This window comes from Salmo salar, chromosome 06, assembly GCF_965601325.2.
Source record: "Salmo salar chromosome 06, fSalSal1, whole genome shotgun sequence".
NCBI lineage: Eukaryota > Metazoa > Chordata > Actinopteri > Salmoniformes > Salmonidae > Salmo > Salmo salar.
In genome coordinates, this window is record NC_138296.1 from 44,016,314 (window position 1) to 44,035,366 (window position 19,053).

Sequence of the window (19,053 nt, forward strand, 5' to 3'; positions counted from 1 at the left end):
GAGAGGGTGTGTATGAGTTTAGCAGAGGGATCAGAAGGGTGTGTATACTGGCTAACCCAGGGGTGGAGGTACTGTTTTCGGGGGGGGGGGGGGGGGTGTAGCAGCGTTGGAGAGGGCTGCTCAGTGAGAACCTGACCTGTCTCTGTAGGATTAGATGAGTATGTGTACTACATAGGTAGAGGTGTCTGTTTGGGTGGAGGGGGGTGTTGGAGAGGATTGCTCAGTGAGATCCTGACATGTCTCCGTAGGTGCCCTTCCGTGTTCATGGACTTTCCGGACAGCGAGCTGCTTGGGAACGGGATATTCCCTGGGTAGGCAGTGGGGGGGGTTGGCGGCATGTAGGGCTAAGTGTGTGTGTTTCTCTACATATGTGTGTGTGAGAGGGTGGGTGAGACTCAGACAAGGAATGGAGTAATAAGTCTCTCGGCCTCCTCATTTAGACAACCCCCCCCCCCACCGTTTTGTTTCCAACTCACTGCCACTCTCCTTGGTTCTAACACCAGAGCAGCTTCCAGTCATATTGTATTCAGCCATTTTCAGTTGGGTTCATCCTACTCGAAGATGGCTTCCCTTTCCCAATCACATCCTCAGTGGATCATTCACCTTTCAAACTCCCTGTAAGTCTATGTACTGGTGTCATGATCACTCCATTAAAATCAGTCCACACTGGCCATGTTTAGTTTACAGCTTGATAATGGTATCAAAATTGGCCCCATTTCACAGTCCGTTATGAACTGGCTAGAAAAGCAGGAGGGGAGGAGAGGCTGTGGATTGATAGGCTGTAGACTGAAGGGCTCATTAGAAGTGCCTTCAGTGGAGATGAACTCTTAAAGCCCTAACGTTGGTCCTTCCTTTAGTTCTCCACCGCGGGAAGTTGGTGTCCCCTTAATTGGGGAGGACGGGCTCGTGGTAATGGCTGGAGCGGAATCAGTGGAACGGTATTAAATACATCAAACGCATGGTTTGATGCCATTCCATTTGCTCCGTTCCAGCCATTATTATGAGCCGTCCTCCCCTCAGCAGTCTACACTGTTCTCCACACATGACTTTACAGTAGTAGGTTGTTGTGAGACGTCATGCACTTTTTAGAATGGAATGTCTGTCAGGGGTGTAGAGGGTTTTGGTGTGTTTCTGCCCACTGGCCTGCTCTAACAAACCGGATTGTCTAGAATACTTGTCCTTAACATTCCCACTAACTAACTAACTGCTCTCCTTTCCCCCTTTCTTTCTGCTACTGTCGTCTCACTTCAGTCCTTCGTTGGTCACTAGGAAGCACATTGACACACAGTGGCTGATCTGTCCTAACCTGTCACTAATCCGACCCAGTCAACACTGAACTACTTGATTCATGTATTTAAACCTATAATACTGTGTGTACATGTAATAATGTGGAGTATTGTCCTCGTCTATGGTGACATAACAGCAGCGATGATGATGTAAATAGCTTGCGCACTGGCAGTAGACTGACAGTTAGCTTATCGCTTGTGGTAAAAAGGACATAGAGATTTAATCACTATGACGTCTGTATGTGTGTTAACATGTAGTCTTGGTTTTCTCCCTCTTATCCTGTATTGTCTTGTTGCAGCACCAACTCTGGTAACACCAGTGATCTGTTTCCCATGTCCCCTCGCACCCTGGACTCTCTGATGCACAACGAGGCTGAGGCCAACCCTGGCCCGCTGGGTAAGTCCTGACTGACACTAATACACACACGCACGCACACACACATGCACATACTCGTACTGTGCTTGCTGGTGAAGCAAGGTTTAACTTGTTTTAATGGCAGCCCTCTTGCTTTCTGTCTTCCCAGACTCCCTCACTCTGGACATGGAGTTGAGTTCTGACGTGGCGTCACCCATGTGAAGAGACGAATGAACCAGACTAATTTTAAATATTTTAACTCCCCGTTTTCTTAAAAAATATATAATCCACAGTTACCTCTGTCCCATATTGTGAAAGGGAACAAGATGCATTACATTCTTTACCTTTCAACCTTTACGCCTCAAACACACCGACAGTGTCATTGTGCTAAATGGTACGCAGCATCATCTGGATATGTGTGCAACAATAGTTCAACATTCACCTTCTGCTACCATTTCTGTCAAGCCATCGACGCATACAGTTTGATGCATACTTTAGATAAAGGCAAATGCAGCGTTCCATTGGAAAGCAATGTACTTTTGGTGTACCAAAATGCAATTACGCTATCGGTGTGATCGAGGCGTTGGTGTCAATGTTTTTGAAAAGCCATGTCTCACTCCATGTGGGTGTTTCACAAAGTACCTTATTTAATTTGTATATTTTTTTTATACAAAAGTATATTTTTGTTTCCTTGACTTCCTTTAAAATGGTTTTGATCTCAACCTTCATGTATGAACCAGCGCTTTTGTTTTTATAAGAATGCCTAAAGAGGAAGATTGCAGTCTAGCTTTTCAAAGATAATAAGTTATTATTTGTTAGCGTCATAGTTCTCAATTACCTATTCTATGATCACCTTTTTTGGTAGTCCGTCTGTCTGTTTGTGTCCCATGTCATTCTCTATTGAAGGGGACACCTGTATCTTCATTTTAATTTGATTGAGAAATATCTTGGTCCAATCTTTCCGGTTGTATCTTATTCCTTATTACAAAAAACCTGCATCTAGAATCTCACTGTGACACAATGAGTCAGTAATATGATGCGTTTGTAAAAACCAAGGAGATGAGAACCAAGGTGACTGGTGAATTTGTTAATTGAACATTCATTCATATAGGTAATTTATGTGAATGGCGCTGGTTTTTGTTTTAGGTGTCTGAAATAGCATCGATAATGACAGGATATTTCTCGGACCTTTTCTCCTCTCAGCCTGGGCTCAACCCCGCTCTCAGCTGGCAGGCAGCATGTCTCAGTTGAAGGGAAAATACTGTTTCCTTCCCTGGATTGTCATGAATCTTACCCTGAGCAATTTCCGCTAGCTGGACCAGCTACAAATTCAAAATTGGCGATGTAAAAATGGTCTTTTTTTCTTTAATTTAAGGTTAGGGTTAGGCATTATGGTTAGCAGTAAGGTTGGGGTTTAAAATCAGATTTTATGACTGTGGCTGTGCCAGCTAGTGACCACTGCAGAGCTGCCTCCAGGACAAGATTGATGACAATGAATGCCAACCTGCTATTGTAGATAGAAATGTACATTATTCTTTCGTGTTTTGAATTCATACACACCCCCTCCGTCCTTCATAGTTTGTCATAATGTGAATACCACTTGTTGTTTTCATTAAACCATCAAAAATCAAATGATCATTGCAACAGAGCTGCACTAGTCTGTGCCTAAATTGTTTATGTAGTGCCTATCTTATACCGTATTAATGATTTATTTTAAGCTAACACTTCTTGTATGTGTTGACCTCGTTTTTTTTGTAATTTGCATATTGTTAGTATCAGTTTCTAATATTTCACTATTCTGTTTGACTGTATATGGGTATCATGTGATGCCGCATCATAAACAACACAACACTTATCCATCACTTCCTGACCTAAGTGCTCAGTTGAATCGGTAATTTAGTTCACTCTGTAGATGTTAATTGAAAAAAAAAAAAGCTATCTGTAAATTATGCTGTAACTAATCTTATATTTGTTTAAAAATCATAAAAAGAAAAAAATATGTATCTCTCATGGACTCATGTTTGCCTATCTTGTTATGCGATTTTCCATATTTTAGTTTTTTTTTTTTTTACCGGTGAGCCAGTTGCATAGCTTAAATGTATCTTTACGTATGTGTTTGCAAAAAACCTGTTCATAGGTTGCACCTCCGTCACTCTGTCGAATATGGTAGTGAGAGGAAGCCCACTGGCAGTGGAGGAGATGTATTTTGGGCGAAATTCTGCACATTTTCTCATCGATTAAACATTTGATCTCAATACAGTTTAATGTTACTAAAACTAGAATCTGTTTTGAGTGGACTCAGGTTTGTAGACTACCATTTGCAAAAGTTTTTTTATAAATCGCATTTTTTAGGAAGAGTGCAAAGGCGAATTGAGTTCTGCACACGCGCACTTCAAAGTAGGCGTTCCCTAACGGAAATATGCAGATAATGCTAGAACGCGCCAATACGATCTCACTAGCTCGTGCTTAGCTTTGCCAACCTTGCTTGTTTTGCCCGCATGCTCATTTGTTCCTATTGGAAACGACAGGCAGGTCTATCTTGGTTTAGTTATAAAAAAATCTTTGGTGATGCCCTAGAGGGGCGATAAACTCAGTCATTCTGGACGGAGGCTAACTACTATTTAATCTGAACTACGCTATAGTGTCTGGAAATAAGATGACATTGCTAAAGTAGTCATTTAGTAAGAAACAACTTTGCCAGCATTATCATGTCAAATTTACTTTAGGCAGTGTTTGCTAGTAGTTAGTCAAAAATGGCTAACAACAATGCTACCGTTAGCTAGCTAAAATCCGGTGTCGCCCTTCAACTTTAGCTAGCTAACATACTGCATCTAGTCATTCTGGTGACAACACAATGATGACAAAAGGTTTTCCTACTAATTATTTTGAATGTCATTGTATTTCCAAGCAACTGTAATGCAATTGACAGAATCTTCATCGGTGCTCATTGACGAGGCATTGAGTGGAATGCTCAGTTGGGCATCAGTCCAAAACGAACATTCAAAACAATATTGTGACGGAACATGAATATGCACAAGGACAATTATTTATCTACACATCATTCGTCTCCTGACTGCATATCCTCTGAGTATTTACCTAACTGTTAAAACACACATTGCTTAACGCGCCCGCACGATTCACTGTAGGTAGAGTTCGTGCATATTATGACGACATTTTCATGTTTTTGTCAGTTTTGGACTTCGGTGAGAGAATTTTCGGCTTTTAGGGCACACAACATTTTTGGGGGAGGCAAGCCGAAGGTCGGAGTTCTACGCGCTTTCGTCGGTGATTGGTCAACAGTAGTTATTCTTCAATAAAGTATTTGTTGTCATTCAACAAGAGACGACTCGTTTGTACATATTTTCATTGAAGAAAACTGCACCAAACATCTTAGTAAGATCTCGAAATTAACGTTAACTAATGACACATTTCTTGAATTACCTTAGATTAATTCTGACTATTTTGAGGAAGTGGCTACAGCGTCTCAAAATGGACAAACACTACTATTGCCGCTTTTTCTCGTTTCTCACGCGAATGTATTTTATGGGAGCATGCGAGTGCATTCGTTCGGCGTTAGCATGCTTCAGTTCAGTTCGGATAACGCCTGAGTTGATCAGAAAACACTTGTATGAGAGATAGTATGTTGGATCAATAGGCAATTAATCAGGGATGTCTACCACTCTGCCTTAGCTTAACACTGCCTTTACCCAGGGCTTTAATCTATAGCTGTGAGACTAGCAAAGTCTCAGACAAAAAACACACCAAAATGACTGACTTTGTCTATGGGATAGAAATTCTGCATAAAATGTAAATGCTTTGGAGTGTTATTTGTCAATTCATCTGAGTTTTGACTCAATCTTTCAAAACGACACTGAGTGGTCTTCCATTGCCTTTCTGTACGTGGTGAAACTGGAAATCCCATAATATGACGGCACGTTGAACATGTGCGTGCTGCTTCACTACCCTGAGGAAACCCATCTGCTACGGTATCTCACATCCACGCATAGTAACATACTGTATGCACAAAGGTCTGGTCTGGGGTTTCCACCGTTGTTTCACTTATTTAACGTTACATTGTCTATTGTCTATAGTTGTTCCGTTGAGTCATTCCGTGATGTAAACTGGTCTGAAATGGCAGATGTGAAATATAGTATTTTTCGTATCATTCTAGTCTCCTCACATACTTTATTTCTATGTCTCTCTTTTATCTGTCTCTGATAGGAACTATCCTGCTACGCGTGGAGAGGGAGACTGAGAGCGTTTCCTTTTAATTAACTTCAGCAGCTGCTGACTCAGCAGTTTCTGAAAGCAAAATGTCACCCCTCCAGCCTGCCTGGCAGCAGCCAATCCGTTTGGAGAATCGATTCCATTTTAACGGTGTGCTGTGAAGTGGCCTGATGTATGGCTGGGGTTGTGTGTGTGTGTGTACAGAGGGCCAAGTGGAGTGTGCTTTCTGTTGTTTCCTTTACAACGTTTTTTGTGTGTGAAACGGAAGTTAGAAATAATACAAATGTGTTCATACTTTTGCCATGCCTTATTTGTCTTGAGAAATGTTGGCTTTCCTATAACACTTCCACTTCCAGCTGCTGCGTTTGGCCAAGTGACGGTCATTAAGTCTGAAAACTCTCATATTTAAAATGCCTAGCAGCGTACCAAATGACACTTACAGAGGAGGATAATGGACTGTGGACCAAATTCTGCTTCATAAATGAGTCATTAGCATCTGAATCGTTTATATGTTTATACAGTATCAATCACAGAAGTTAACATGTAATTTACTGTTCAGTCTCTAGGGACCAACACTGCTGGGATTGGGTGCATGTTGGCCTTTTTATCTGTAATGGAGGTTATTCAATGAGATTCATATTTCCTGATAGTTTTTTGTCTCCAGCCATATACTTCGCTATGTACAAACATACACATAACTACCAAAACCTGCTTTTGTGTGTAAAGGTTACCAGGGCCTGAAGAATACACGGATCTAAGGTATGACACGCACACGTCTATGTCTCTTCTACTCCCTGTCAGTCTTACTATGCATCTTCCTCGATGGGAACCATTCTGTGGTTGTTTTGTTCAGTCTGCTTGTAAAGCTGGTAGACGGCTGCTGCTGGCCCGCTCCCAATTAACTCCGTTTCACCTCTTTCTCACTCTCATTCTCTCTATCTCCATTAGAAAAGCACACGTGCATGTGTGCGTGCAAACATTTTCTTTAAATCAGTTTTTTCCATCTTTAGTTGTTCTGCCAGATGATGTCACTGCCAGCACTCATTGTATGCTCATTGAGAGATTGCTGGATGAAGTTTTAGGGCCAACTATTACTCTGTTATGAAAAATCTGGTATCCTAAATGAGATCCAAAACATATCCACTTTAACTCTGTCTATTCCTCTACCACCAGGTGTCACTATGTGCCTCCAGCTAGAGAATATGTCAATATTACAATGCACAGCATTTTAAAGTTTGAGTATCCATGATGATCATATCCATACATGATCGCTTTGAGGACTAGTAACAACGGGATGTTTTACAGTCAATCGAAAGGTTTTTGTAATCTACCATACAGGATTTTTTTGCAGTTGGTGTGTGTGGATCTGTGTAAATCTGTGTGAATAGCGTGTAGCACAGATTTGACCATTTAACTTACTTACAGTTGGAAAGGGCCGAGAAAAAGATTCCCTCTGGGAAGTGACACACACACACACACACACACACACACACACCCTCTCTCTGCTAACACCTATCGGGCTCTGGTGCTGTCTGCAGCTAAAACATTCTATTCATGTGCAGGGAGAAGGATGCTGTGCATTAAATCTACTACCTGCAAGGACCTAGCAAAAGATGAATCACTTTCATTTCATCTTTCATTCACTCCACCTTGCATTTTACTAGACAAACAGAGTACTTATAAAATAGATGCTATTTTCCATCTGACCTAACAGAACCTTAGCTACGTCTGTCAGTGGCTATATGAGTGCATAGCAGAACAAAGAGGGTACAAAGGCCTACAAATCGGAGAAACGTTTCTCACTCTTGGCCTTGCTGCTTCCTAGAGCTGGGCTTCTCCATCTCTTCAACTTCCCATTGGTTTTCTCCACTTTCTTCCCATTGATACACATTGAAGGAAACATGTGCACATGTTGGCCTATTCTTGTGAATACCTGTTATTTGACTCAATGTGGTTCATCAATAGGCTATGTACTGACTACACATATGTACTGTAGTGCTATTTAGAAATAGATCACATTACTCTTAGAAAGGCTACTTCAGTTACTACAAGACTACTTCTAATGACGATTATAACAATAGCATATAACATGATAATATGTAAGAAAATAATAATAATAAACTATTTCTCCATCTATTTATTATTATTATTATTGTTGCTATTTCATCATCAATACAGAATTAGATAATTTGATCATTTAATTTCCTTACATTTGTTAGGTTAGGCTATATTATGCTTACTGAAGTGGGGACAATATATTGCACATGTTCATGTTTTCATATGACAATATTCGCCTGTCAAACAGAAAACGCCGGAAGTGGGTGGTTAGAGAGGGAGAGAACATAGACGATTCCTGCTATTCGGGATCCTTGGGAAGTCCCCCCCCCCCCCCCCCCCCACACACACATTGAAGTTGACATTTAAAATGGTTAAGGTAAGGGCAAAGGTTAGGGTTAGGTAAGGTTATGTTTGATGTAAGGGTAGTATATGTTATGGTTAGAGTTTAGGATTTGGACGTCCCAAGGATCCCGTATAGCACTGACCGATCCTAGAGGGGAGAGCAAGCGAAAGACACGAGAGAGCGAGAATGAAAAAAACTGCGTAGCGAACAGTTAGAAAGAGACGGGAGAGGTTCCTTTTCTGGGTCGTACGTACGTTGCGGAGCTTTCCCTTACTTTTATGCAAAAAAGACAACTCAATTGATCGTCCCGTCAAGGTAGGTTTGTTAACTATGTCAGCTTCGAGAAGATTTTGGACAAGCATATTTCGTGCAGACGGTTTCTATTGCGAAAGAATGTTCTGACAGCGCTTTGTAAACAAACTATGGTTAGAGTTGTGCGGCTCTGCCGTCTTTTACGCTAGCCAAACGTGGTTATAATGTCACCGACAATACCACATGTGAACCTACAAATATGTATTTTTCCAGTTTACAATATTGATTGAGTATATTGTTAATATAATATTTACTTTGTTATTGGTGTTTGCTGACCCTTTCTCCTATATATATGTATGTATATATATATATATATATATATATATATTGAATCAACAGGCTGAGTCCAACCCCCTCCTGGGATTCAATCGAGAGCTCGAATACGCTAGATCATTTATTTTCTTCAACATTGCACAATGTTTTTAACATAACATCTTGAAGGCTATATTATTAACATAATTTGCATGTAGGCTATAACGCATGTTATACGGATCATTGACATGGCTTGTAGCCTAGGTCAAACGCAAATTGCAATGTGAGTTTATTCTCTCAAACCGTTAGCCAGCGCGAGGCGCATATCACGGTATAATGAATGTGCGTGTGGAACTCCTCTCAAGAAGTTGTGTTGTAGCCTAACAGGTGAAAGTTCAACTTGTATTGCACATCTGTGTTAGTTAGGTAACTTTCGAATTTAAATAAGAACTAGATAAATAAATGATCAGTGCAACAAAGGAAGTGAGTAATAATCCACTCAAGTGTTTGTGGGGATGGCACAAACATTTTAGAGTGGATTATTTGGCAGAATATTTTTCGGAGATGTTTTTTATTTTGTCCAAGTTTGCTGGTGAAAATGGGCGCAGACCGTTTTTAAATTAAGGAATAATTTGACAAAATGTTAACAACCATGTGATAATACACAACTGTGCACAATGACACAATTCCAACTGTAGGCCATATTGTCTGCAGACTTTTTATTTAGTGTTGATATGCTGGTAAAGTAGCCCAATGTTTATCTTATTGCACCTGGAGAGCAAGGCAGCCTGGCTTGAGGCCAGGTGATGCAGTCAAGGTGTGACATTCTCTCTGCCCCTGTTTATTTGAGTGCTTTATGCCAGTTGTTCTCCAAGCCTCCTTACCACAACTGAGTAAACATGGGTGTTTGGAACACAAACAATGGATTTAATTTAAGACGCTTTATGTCAAGTGAGTCAAAATTAAATCTAGGAATAAAACAAGCCACAACATCTAGTTGGCCTAATAGTCTCCCAATCCCTCATTGATATGTGTCAGTTAGTGTTTTACTTGTTTTATAACAAAATGGCCACACAGGATGCTGTGTAAAATGTGGTCAGTCGTCATAACAATGAAAACAAACATGAAAACAAATAACAAACACGTGCTCTATGAGAAATCGCTCTGAGCGGGTGAATCAAATCACATTTAATTAGTATTGTTGGCCCATCAGTACCAAAATTATCATTCTGTTTGCTTTCTTATTCCTCTCTTGTGAGAAATGGGCTTCAACTAACCTGAGATGAATTGATTCACGCTGTGTTATAAAGGGAGCTCATTCACTTGTTTTCGTTTACAATTGTTGCTATTGGGGTTAGAAGAAGCACCGTCGCGGTATCGGTGACGTGGATGCCGGTTAAATGCAGAAGGCACATTTCGGTGGAATACATTCAGTTGTGCGACTGACTAGGTATCCCCTGTACCTTTCCCTAATTAATGTCACAGAAGCCACTGATGTGTTTGCATAAAAATGCCACTGAAAGCAGTGCTCTATGGTTGTGGTTGTTGTCACTGAAGAGATGGACATGTCCCATAATAGTACACTGTATGACTCACATGCAATTGGAAACAGTTGTTGGTGTTTAGCTGAAATGTCACCACATACATTGATGTTATAGTGTATGACTAGACTGTCATATAGCTCAACCTTACAAGCACAGACAGGTCTATGTATAAAGGAAATACCCCTAAATTGTTGATGTGTTGATGACTAAAATGTCAATGTCACTGCGAGCTTTGAGTGGTGATAAGAGGGGTGTGTGTGTGTGTGTGTGTGTGTGTGTGTGTGTGTGTGTGTGTGTCCGCGTGTGTGTGCGTTACAACCACACTGAGTATGGACATTGATGTTTGTTTAAAGAAACTCAGATAAAGAAAGTCATTACTTCCTGCGATGCAGTTTGATTGCACCCCACCTTGTCCCTGTGTATTCTACCTCTTTCATGTTATAATGACATTATACACACACCAACTGACAGCAGCACAGGTCAGGATGCTTTGATGAGTGTTTTGCTAACCAAGGGTAACAGTCAGGTGCACTACCAGACTTCCTTGACCCAACCCACCACCCCTTGAAAATTAATTGATTTGGTAGATGTTTTCATTTTTCTGACCCCCATGCGGTTATAGTTTTGCCTGACGACTCATTCTGAATTGAACTCTGCTGCTCTATCAATCGCTCCATACATTCATGGTGGAGAAGAAATGGTAGTGGGTGTGGTGTTTGGCTGAAGTGATGTGGATGGGTAGTCAGGCTAGTTCTAATTGGAAGAGGAAGTGTAAACTCTAACATAGCCTATTAGCTGGAAAGGTATCTCCAAACACATTTTTGCCAGTAGAAGCTGTTTAGCTGGTTAAACAAAGGTTAGCCGTGTGTTGGCAAAAACTAATGTCCAAGTCAAGAAAGCTTACCAGCAGCCTTACTTGCTTTTTTCAGTCTGTCAGATACTCCAGTAAGTGTAATTAGCTCCAATTACTGTGATTTGCTAAATATTAGGAGTTCAGAAATCAAGTTGACATAAACATTTGTTTATTCTGTTGTTGCTATTGATGTTCATTTGTAATATTAATTAAAAGATGGATCCCCAGTTGAATACCCCTGATCTAGTGGAATTCTCTGACCCCATATCTCCTCCACAGCATAATGTACCTTCCCCTGACAATTCACCACCCACAACCACTCCTTATTCCTCCATTACCAACAACCACTCCTTATTCCTCCACCACCCACAACCACTCCTTATTCCTCCATTACCAACAACCACTCCTTATTCCCCTACCACCCATAACCACTCCTTATTCCGCCACCACCCACAACCACTCCTTATTCCTCCATTACCAACAACCACTCCTTATTCCTCCACCACCCACAACCACTCCTTATTCCTCCACCACCCACAACCACTCCTTATTCCTCCATTACCAACAACCACTCCTTATTCCTCTACCACCCACAACCACTCCTTATTCCTCCATTACCAACAACCACTCCTTATTCCTCCACCACCCACAACCACTCCTTATTCCTCCACCACCCACAACCACTCTTTATTCCTCTATTACCAACAACCACTCATTATTCCTTCACCACCCACAACCACTCCTTATTCCTCCACTACCCACAACCACTCATTATTCCTCCACCACCCACAACCACTCCTTATTCCTCCACCACCCACAACCACTCCTTATTCCCCCACCACCCACAACCACTCCTTATTCCTCCACCACAACTACTCCTTATTCCCACACCACCCACAACTACTCTTTATTCCTCCACCACCCACAAACACTCCTTATTCCTCTACCACCCACAACCACTCCTTATTCCTCCATTACCAACAACCACTCTTTATTCCTCCATTACCAACAACCACTCCTTATTCCTCCACCAGCCACAACCACTCTTTATTTCTCCATTACCAACAACCACTCCTTATTCCTCCACCACCCACAACCACTCCTATTCCTCCATTACCAACAACCACTCCTTATTCCTCCACCACCCACAACCACTCCTTTTTCCCCCACCACCCACAACCACTCTTTATTCCTCCACCACCCACAACCACTCCTTATTCCTCCCCCACCACCCACAACCACTCCTTATTCCTCCATTACCAACAACCACTCCTTATTCCTCCACCACCCACAACCACTCCTTATTCCTCCATTACCAACAACCACTCCTTATTCCTCCTCCACCACCCACAACCTCTCCTTATTCCCCCACCACCCACAATCACTCCTTATTCCCCCACCACCCACAATCACTCCTTATTCCCCCACCACCCACAAACACTCCTTATTCCTCCATTACCAACAATCACTCTTTTTCCCCTACCACCCACAACCACTCCTTATTCCTCCACCACCCACAACCACTCCTTATTCCTCCACCACCCTTTCACCATCCAGGGCTCTCTGACTAGTTGGGTACTCAACATCAGGTCATCTTGCCTGTTTGGTTTGAAGTAGAGATTGAAAGAAGGATGCTTGCAGTAATGATGTTCCTGACCCGAGTGCTCCTGTCATACCATGTTCACTGCTATCTACTACTTCTCCCTGGGGCTGCATGCCCTTTAGCAGATGAGGACTTTTGAAAAAATAGTGTTGACTTTGGTTCTATATATGTTTTATTACTTAGATTGGATTTTTGAAAGGTTTCTGGCTCTGTTCCGTTTGCTCTTTGGCTGCTTATAAGTTCTGCTGTATCACTTATAAGTTCTGCTGTATTACTGTATTGGGCTTTCTGTCCTGATGCCTGCAAAGTATTTGTGGTACTAGGTCCAGTAGATTTTCCTTAGTGGATTATCTGCCCAGCTTCATCTGCACAATTTGGGATGTGTTTTCCCTCTCTAAAATAAATAAGCACTAGGTCAGACATCAATGAAAACCGTTATGGTAAACCATCAAGGATTGTTTGCACCACTTAACCCTGACCCACTTGACATTATGTGAAGCGCTGCCTGGGGAGCCCACACAGTTAATTCAACTGGACTATGTAACTGGCCGTTTCCACTGCCAAGACAAAGTTTCCGAGGTCGTTTTGGGTCTGGCTAGCGCGGACAGTTGGCATGCCGGGCACACATGAGTTGGACAGCACAACCTGTCCTAGGCAAGGAGGGAGCAGAAACAGACACAAAGAGACAGCCCCAGAAACAGCAGGGGAACAGGGGAAACCCTATGCTTAAGGATCCTGTCTCTCAACAGGCCATGTGGTCACAGCATGCCCGTGTACTTAGCCAGGGTTCCCCCACTTTATCTCCTTCCCTGCTACCAGGCAAGCCATGGCAGGGATACTGACCTGATGGGTCTTTACTGGAAGGGGTGGAGGAAAGAGGAAGATGAGAGGTTTTGGTGCATGGGTGGGTTGCTCTGATGCTGGTGAAAAGGGATGGTTAGTTGAAGTATTCCATGCATGCCTGTGATGAATTCATGGATGTAACACATTTTGATTCTGTGGTTTCCATGGCACTGTGAGGTCGCATAGACAGAGAGCTCTGTACATATTGTACATATTTTAGGGTTGGCCCCATTTAGTCGACTGGTCGATTGTTTGGTCAATACGCTGTTGGTCGGCTGAGATTTCTTTAGTCGAGCAGTCGTCATTTTTTTTTTTCATGGTGCACAAGACACCTGTCTGATTCGCGCCTGTCTCAGTGGACTAATCCAATGCGGAGGCCACAGGGATGACATAGTCCATCACTCTAAGACATGTGATACTGATTTTGTATATGCTTGTATTATGTAAAAATAATGGTGCAACACTAATATATCTAATATTATTTTATAACAAATGTTGGGTACGGTCGCTGTCCACGATTCTAAAAGATAATCTTCAGTGTGACTTTCCCTATGTTGCTATGTGCATAATAGCAAAGTTAACCAGCATATTGGGATTGAGAACAATGCGGCAGAGGCAGCAGCAGCAGAGACAAGGAAACAGCCCTTGCCTTAGCCTAATTGTCAAAGAAAATGGAGTAGCGAGGAAATCCCAACTACATTTGGTCTATAATCAATAGCCTAACTTAAATGTGTCTGGCTTTATAAAGCATCCATATACAGTGCCTTCAGAAAGTATTCAGACCCCTTAACTTTTTCAGCATTCTGTTAGGTTACAGCCTTTTTCTAAAACTGATAAAATATTTTTTTCCCTAAGCAATCTACTAACAATATCCCATAATGACATAGCGAAAACAGGTTTTTAGGAAAATTCAAAACAGAAATACCTTATTTACATAAGTATTCAGACCCTTTGCTTTGAGACTTGAAATTGAGCTCAGGTGCATCCTGTTTCCATCGATCATCCTTGAGATGTTTCCACAACTTCATTGGAGTCCACCAGTAGTAAATTCAATTGATTGGACATCATTTGGAAAGGCACGCACCTGTCTATATAAGGTCCCACAGTTGACAGTGCATGTCAGAGCAAAAACCAAGCCATGAGGTTGAAGGAATTGTCTGTAGAGCTCGGAGACAGGATTGTGTCGAGGCACAGATCTGGGGAAGGGTACCAAAAACATTCTGCAGCATTGATGGTCCCCAAGAACACAGTGGCCTCCATCATTCTTAAATGGAAGAAGTTTGGAACCACCAAGACTCTTCCTAGAGCTGGCTGCCCGGCCAAACTGAGCAATCGGGGGAGAAGGGCCTTGGTCAGGGAGGTGACCAAGAACCCGATGATCACTCTGACAGAGCTCTAGAGTTCCCCTGTGGAGATGGGAGAACCTTCCAGAAGGACAACCATCTCTGCAGCACTCCACCAATCAGGCCTTTATTGTAGAGTGGCTAGATGGAAGCCACTCCTCAGTAAAAGGCACATGACAGCCCGCTTGGAGTTAAAGAACTAAAGAACGTAAAGAACTCTCAGACCATGAGAAACAAGATTCTCTGGTCTGATGAAACCAAGATTGAACTCTTTGGCCTGAATGCCAAGCATCATGTCTGGAGGAAACATGGCACCATTTTCAGGGGCGTGGACTGGGAGACTAGTCAGGATCGAGGCAAAGATGAACGGAGCAAAGTACAGAGAGATCCTTGATGAAAACCTGCTCCAGAGCTCTCAGGACCTCAGACAGGGGCAAAGGTTCACTTTCCAACAGGACAACGACCCTAAGCACACAGCCAAGACAACACAGGAGTGGCTTCGGGACATGTCTCTGAATGTCCTTGAGTGGCCCAGCCAGAGCCCGGACTTGAACCCAATCGAACATCTCTGGAGAAACCTGAAAATAGCTGTGCAGCAACGCTCCCCATCCAACCTGACAGAACTTTAGAGGTTGGCAGGGAAGAATGGGAGAAATTCCCCAAATACAGGGGTGCCAATAAATTAGCAAACACTTCTAAAACACGTTTTTTTCTTTTTCACTATGGGGTATTGTGTATAGAATTTTCCGTAAAAAAAAAAAAGTAATACATTTTAGAATAAGGCTCTAACGTAACGTGGGAAAAGTCAAGGAGTCTGAATACTTTCTGAAGGCACAGTATATCTACAGAAATAAGACAGATATAGCTTCTGTCAGCCTGTTTGAGTGTTTGTTTAATAGCCTACTAATTCCGTGAGCACCAAGCCTCATGCAAAATGTAAGATGAAGCAAATTCACAGATTCAGCTTTTTGATCTTTGCTATGCTGTAACAAAGGCTTTACATTTTCTTTTTGTTAGAACAGACTGCTATTACTTAGAATTGATTTAGTGTTGTTTACACTTCCAAACAGTCAGAAAAAGTACATTGTAATCTAACAGCACCTGTCATTGCTGTAATGAAAAGCACTATACAAATACAATCTGTTATTATTATGAAGATTATTGTTATTAATAATCATAATCATAATATTAATGGTGTACACTGTATATGGGAAAAGTTACTGGCTTGGTTATCAGTCATTAATCCCTTGTCCTGTCAGAATGCTTTAAATCAGGAGTCACACAGTCACAGATTATCTCATACAGTTGAGGAGAGGAAGCCATCCAAGCCAGGTAAAAAAAAGCCATTTTACAACCTATGTGTTGTGATAATTGCATTGTTTGCTCTATAACCTGTTACTTCATATGCCTTGCCACTGTGATATATAGGCCTAAGGTCGAGACAATAAGAAGACAGTGGCAGAATAAATTCAACCACACCTTTGTTTCATCACAAAACCGGAGAGCAACATCTGTCCGGTGTCCACGAAGCATATTGCACGTAACAAACAGTTACATGACCTACAGCATGATCAAGCAAGTTAATGTTTCCCACATTTTCAGACTACTAAACAACTATTGATTTAGAACCACGGAGAGTTTTCCGCAAGTCTCAAAGAAAACAGGAGCTGCCTCCACTGTTCCAGCACCATTTCAACTTCAACATTTCAACATCATCAAATCACCTCTGCTTAGTCTAATACAGACAGTGATAACTAAGATAACAAAAATAATTTAGTCCAATCAATGAAAGCTAAATATGATGTGGCTGTCCATGGTTCTGATTTGTGTGTGTGTGTGTGTGTGTGTGTGTGTGTGTGTGTGCAAGTAGAACAAACATGTCAACTCGCCCTACTTGTAGAGAAACAACCAATGCCATCCTCCTCTCTTTCATGACTCTGTCATACAGTACACACTTTTAGTTTTTGTTGTCGTATGCTACCTGGCTAAAATGCTTGCTTACTAGCCTAACTTCCTTTCATGGCCAACAATGCACCAGGCCAGCTAGTTAATATTAGCGTACTACATCTAGCTACATATTGAACTTTCATCCTCTCAGTCCAGGGGCACAATGTATGGTTAGATCAGAATCGCTGTTATAATCATTGTCCAGTACGGAGAATTAAGTCAAACCACAAGTCTAAATCCATTTCTCCATATCTCCATCCTTGGCTAATTTAGGAAAGGGCCGATTTTAGCTAGCTAGCCACCGGAGAACAATGACAACAAGATTTGTTTTACTGTAAATTACGTGTTGCTTCGGATGTGATGTGATTGGTGTGAAGCTAAATCCAAACTGGCTTCCCTCCCTTGACACTTTTTTTTGGCGCGCCAGGACCATACACAGTTGAGCTCACTCAGTTTATCTCAATGCCGATTGGCTATTATTATTTTATTCTTTATCAAGGGATGCCAAATGCTCGCTGCTTTCAATTCTACAGGCGGCAGCAATGTCATACTCTTTTAAACCAGACAGCATCAGATAGATGGCCTACACATATTGAAGGAAAATGCTGAAACACAGAGAGACCGAAGATGGCATCTCTTGGCGTCCATGAATACACGCCGATGGAGGGAAGGAGGAAGAAAAGGGAAAAGGGGAGGAGGTGTTGATAGGAGGTTGAAATTGTCCTTGTTTGACCATTGAAAATCGTATATTGGGGTAGGATAACTAGCTGTTATTGGGGTAGAATAATCAAATCTTAGATTAGGACTAAGAGGTAGTTCCAATTTGAGCAGGGGGAAGTGTTGCCCAATCAGAGTGCGGTGTCATGTAGGCTACAAGGAAGCACGTTCAACATTGAAGCCGACTTTAAAGGCGAGTCGAGACTGACTGGTCTACAAATCACTGTACATCTAAAAAACGACTCAATCTTAGTTCTAGATCAGTCATTCATGATTTACCCATGATACATCATGATGTTAATGATCTCAAACACAGCCAACGAGTACCTCAGTGTGTGGCGTGGCCTTTTTCATATGGCCACGGTGTTGATTGGTTTCTTTTTACATTCTCTCTCTTCTCTCTCTCTGCCTTTAGCTGAGTAACAGTGTGTTGTCCAGTCCAAGCAGAGATTAAACCTCACTAGGGTGAGCGTGAAACGGGTTGAAAATGTTTTCAAGCAGCGAGAAGAGGAAGGGAGGAAGAGAGAAAGACAGTTAAAGGGAAAGAGATCCTGTAGTAGGGGAGGAGTCCCTGGGTCTATGAAAAAGCATGTGGTGAAAGCAAGGCTCGTGCTAACCCCTACCCCCACTAACCCCGCCCCTTTCAGTTGGGCTCAAACTAATCCTATAGTCACATGACCTCCAGAGCTCTCAGCCTTGCCTAGGCAAGACTGATCGGTCTGTCAAATACATTATGTAGCCTGGGTCACGGTTGACAGCTACATTACTCTGAAGTTTGTATCTAGTAACACTAAATGGGCTACATTGTTAGCAAGTGGTTTATCATCCAACTAAAATCTTTCATTTTTCAAATGGTTAAGATGGTGCACATAGTCATCAACACCCATGGAGTTGAATCACTCCTGCTGGTCTTCATGTATCTCTCTCTCTATCTCTCTCTCTCCCTCTTTCACTTTTGCTCTCTCTCTTTCACTGTATTTCTCTGATAGACTGTAAAAATATATGTATTTTAAAGATTACTCCCTTCCTCTGTGTTGCGCACCAGACACTGAGACATGTGATAAGGCCTCCAGATATTATCTTTATGACACACAAGAAATTACCAGTGCTCTAGAAGAAGGGCATTCCCAGCCATCGCTCTCAGCCAGCCATGGGAAGGTAGCATGCATATTAGGGAGGGGCATGTGGCTGTGAGCATCACGTTTTTCCTCAAATGTCGCCTGTGGATATTTTTGTTTTTGCTAAGATTCCGAGTTTCTGACTGAGTTAAGCTGACTGGGTTAAATGTGATATGTATTTGTTAAATGTGATGGTCTTTGGATGTACCTTACTTAATTAACTTTTATTTCTGGTTAATTCCTTCTTAAATG

At 41.9% G+C, this 19,053-nt stretch overlaps 2 protein-coding genes across 8 annotated transcripts in view; both read left to right on the plus strand.

Annotated features, from left to right (window-relative positions):
* The window catches only part of LOC106607297 (signal transducer and activator of transcription 3), a 38,030-nt gene extending 34,381 nt beyond the window's left edge, over nt 1–3,649 (plus strand). For 2 of the 7 annotated variants that reach the window (XM_014204116.3, XM_014204118.3), the window contains exons 21-23: nt 249–311; nt 1,586–1,683; nt 1,787–3,649. In XM_014204116.3, coding sequence (XP_014059591.1) covers nt 249–311; nt 1,586–1,683; nt 1,787–1,863 — 238 coding nt within the window. In that variant the 3' untranslated portion in view covers nt 1,864–3,649. The remainder of the gene's footprint in view (nt 1–248; nt 312–1,585; nt 1,684–1,786) is intronic. The other 5 variants (XM_014204117.3, XM_014204119.3, XM_014204121.3 and 2 more) reach the window with 3 other exon arrangements.
* Nucleotides 3,650–8,429: 4,780 nt separating this feature from the next.
* The window catches only part of LOC106607295 (signal transducer and activator of transcription 5B), a 94,786-nt gene continuing 84,162 nt past the window's right edge, over nt 8,430–19,053 (plus strand). Inside the window, exon 1 of the mRNA XM_045720583.2 lies at nt 8,430–8,584. The gene's annotated coding sequence lies outside the window, so the exon portion shown is untranslated. The remainder of the gene's footprint in view (nt 8,585–19,053) is intronic.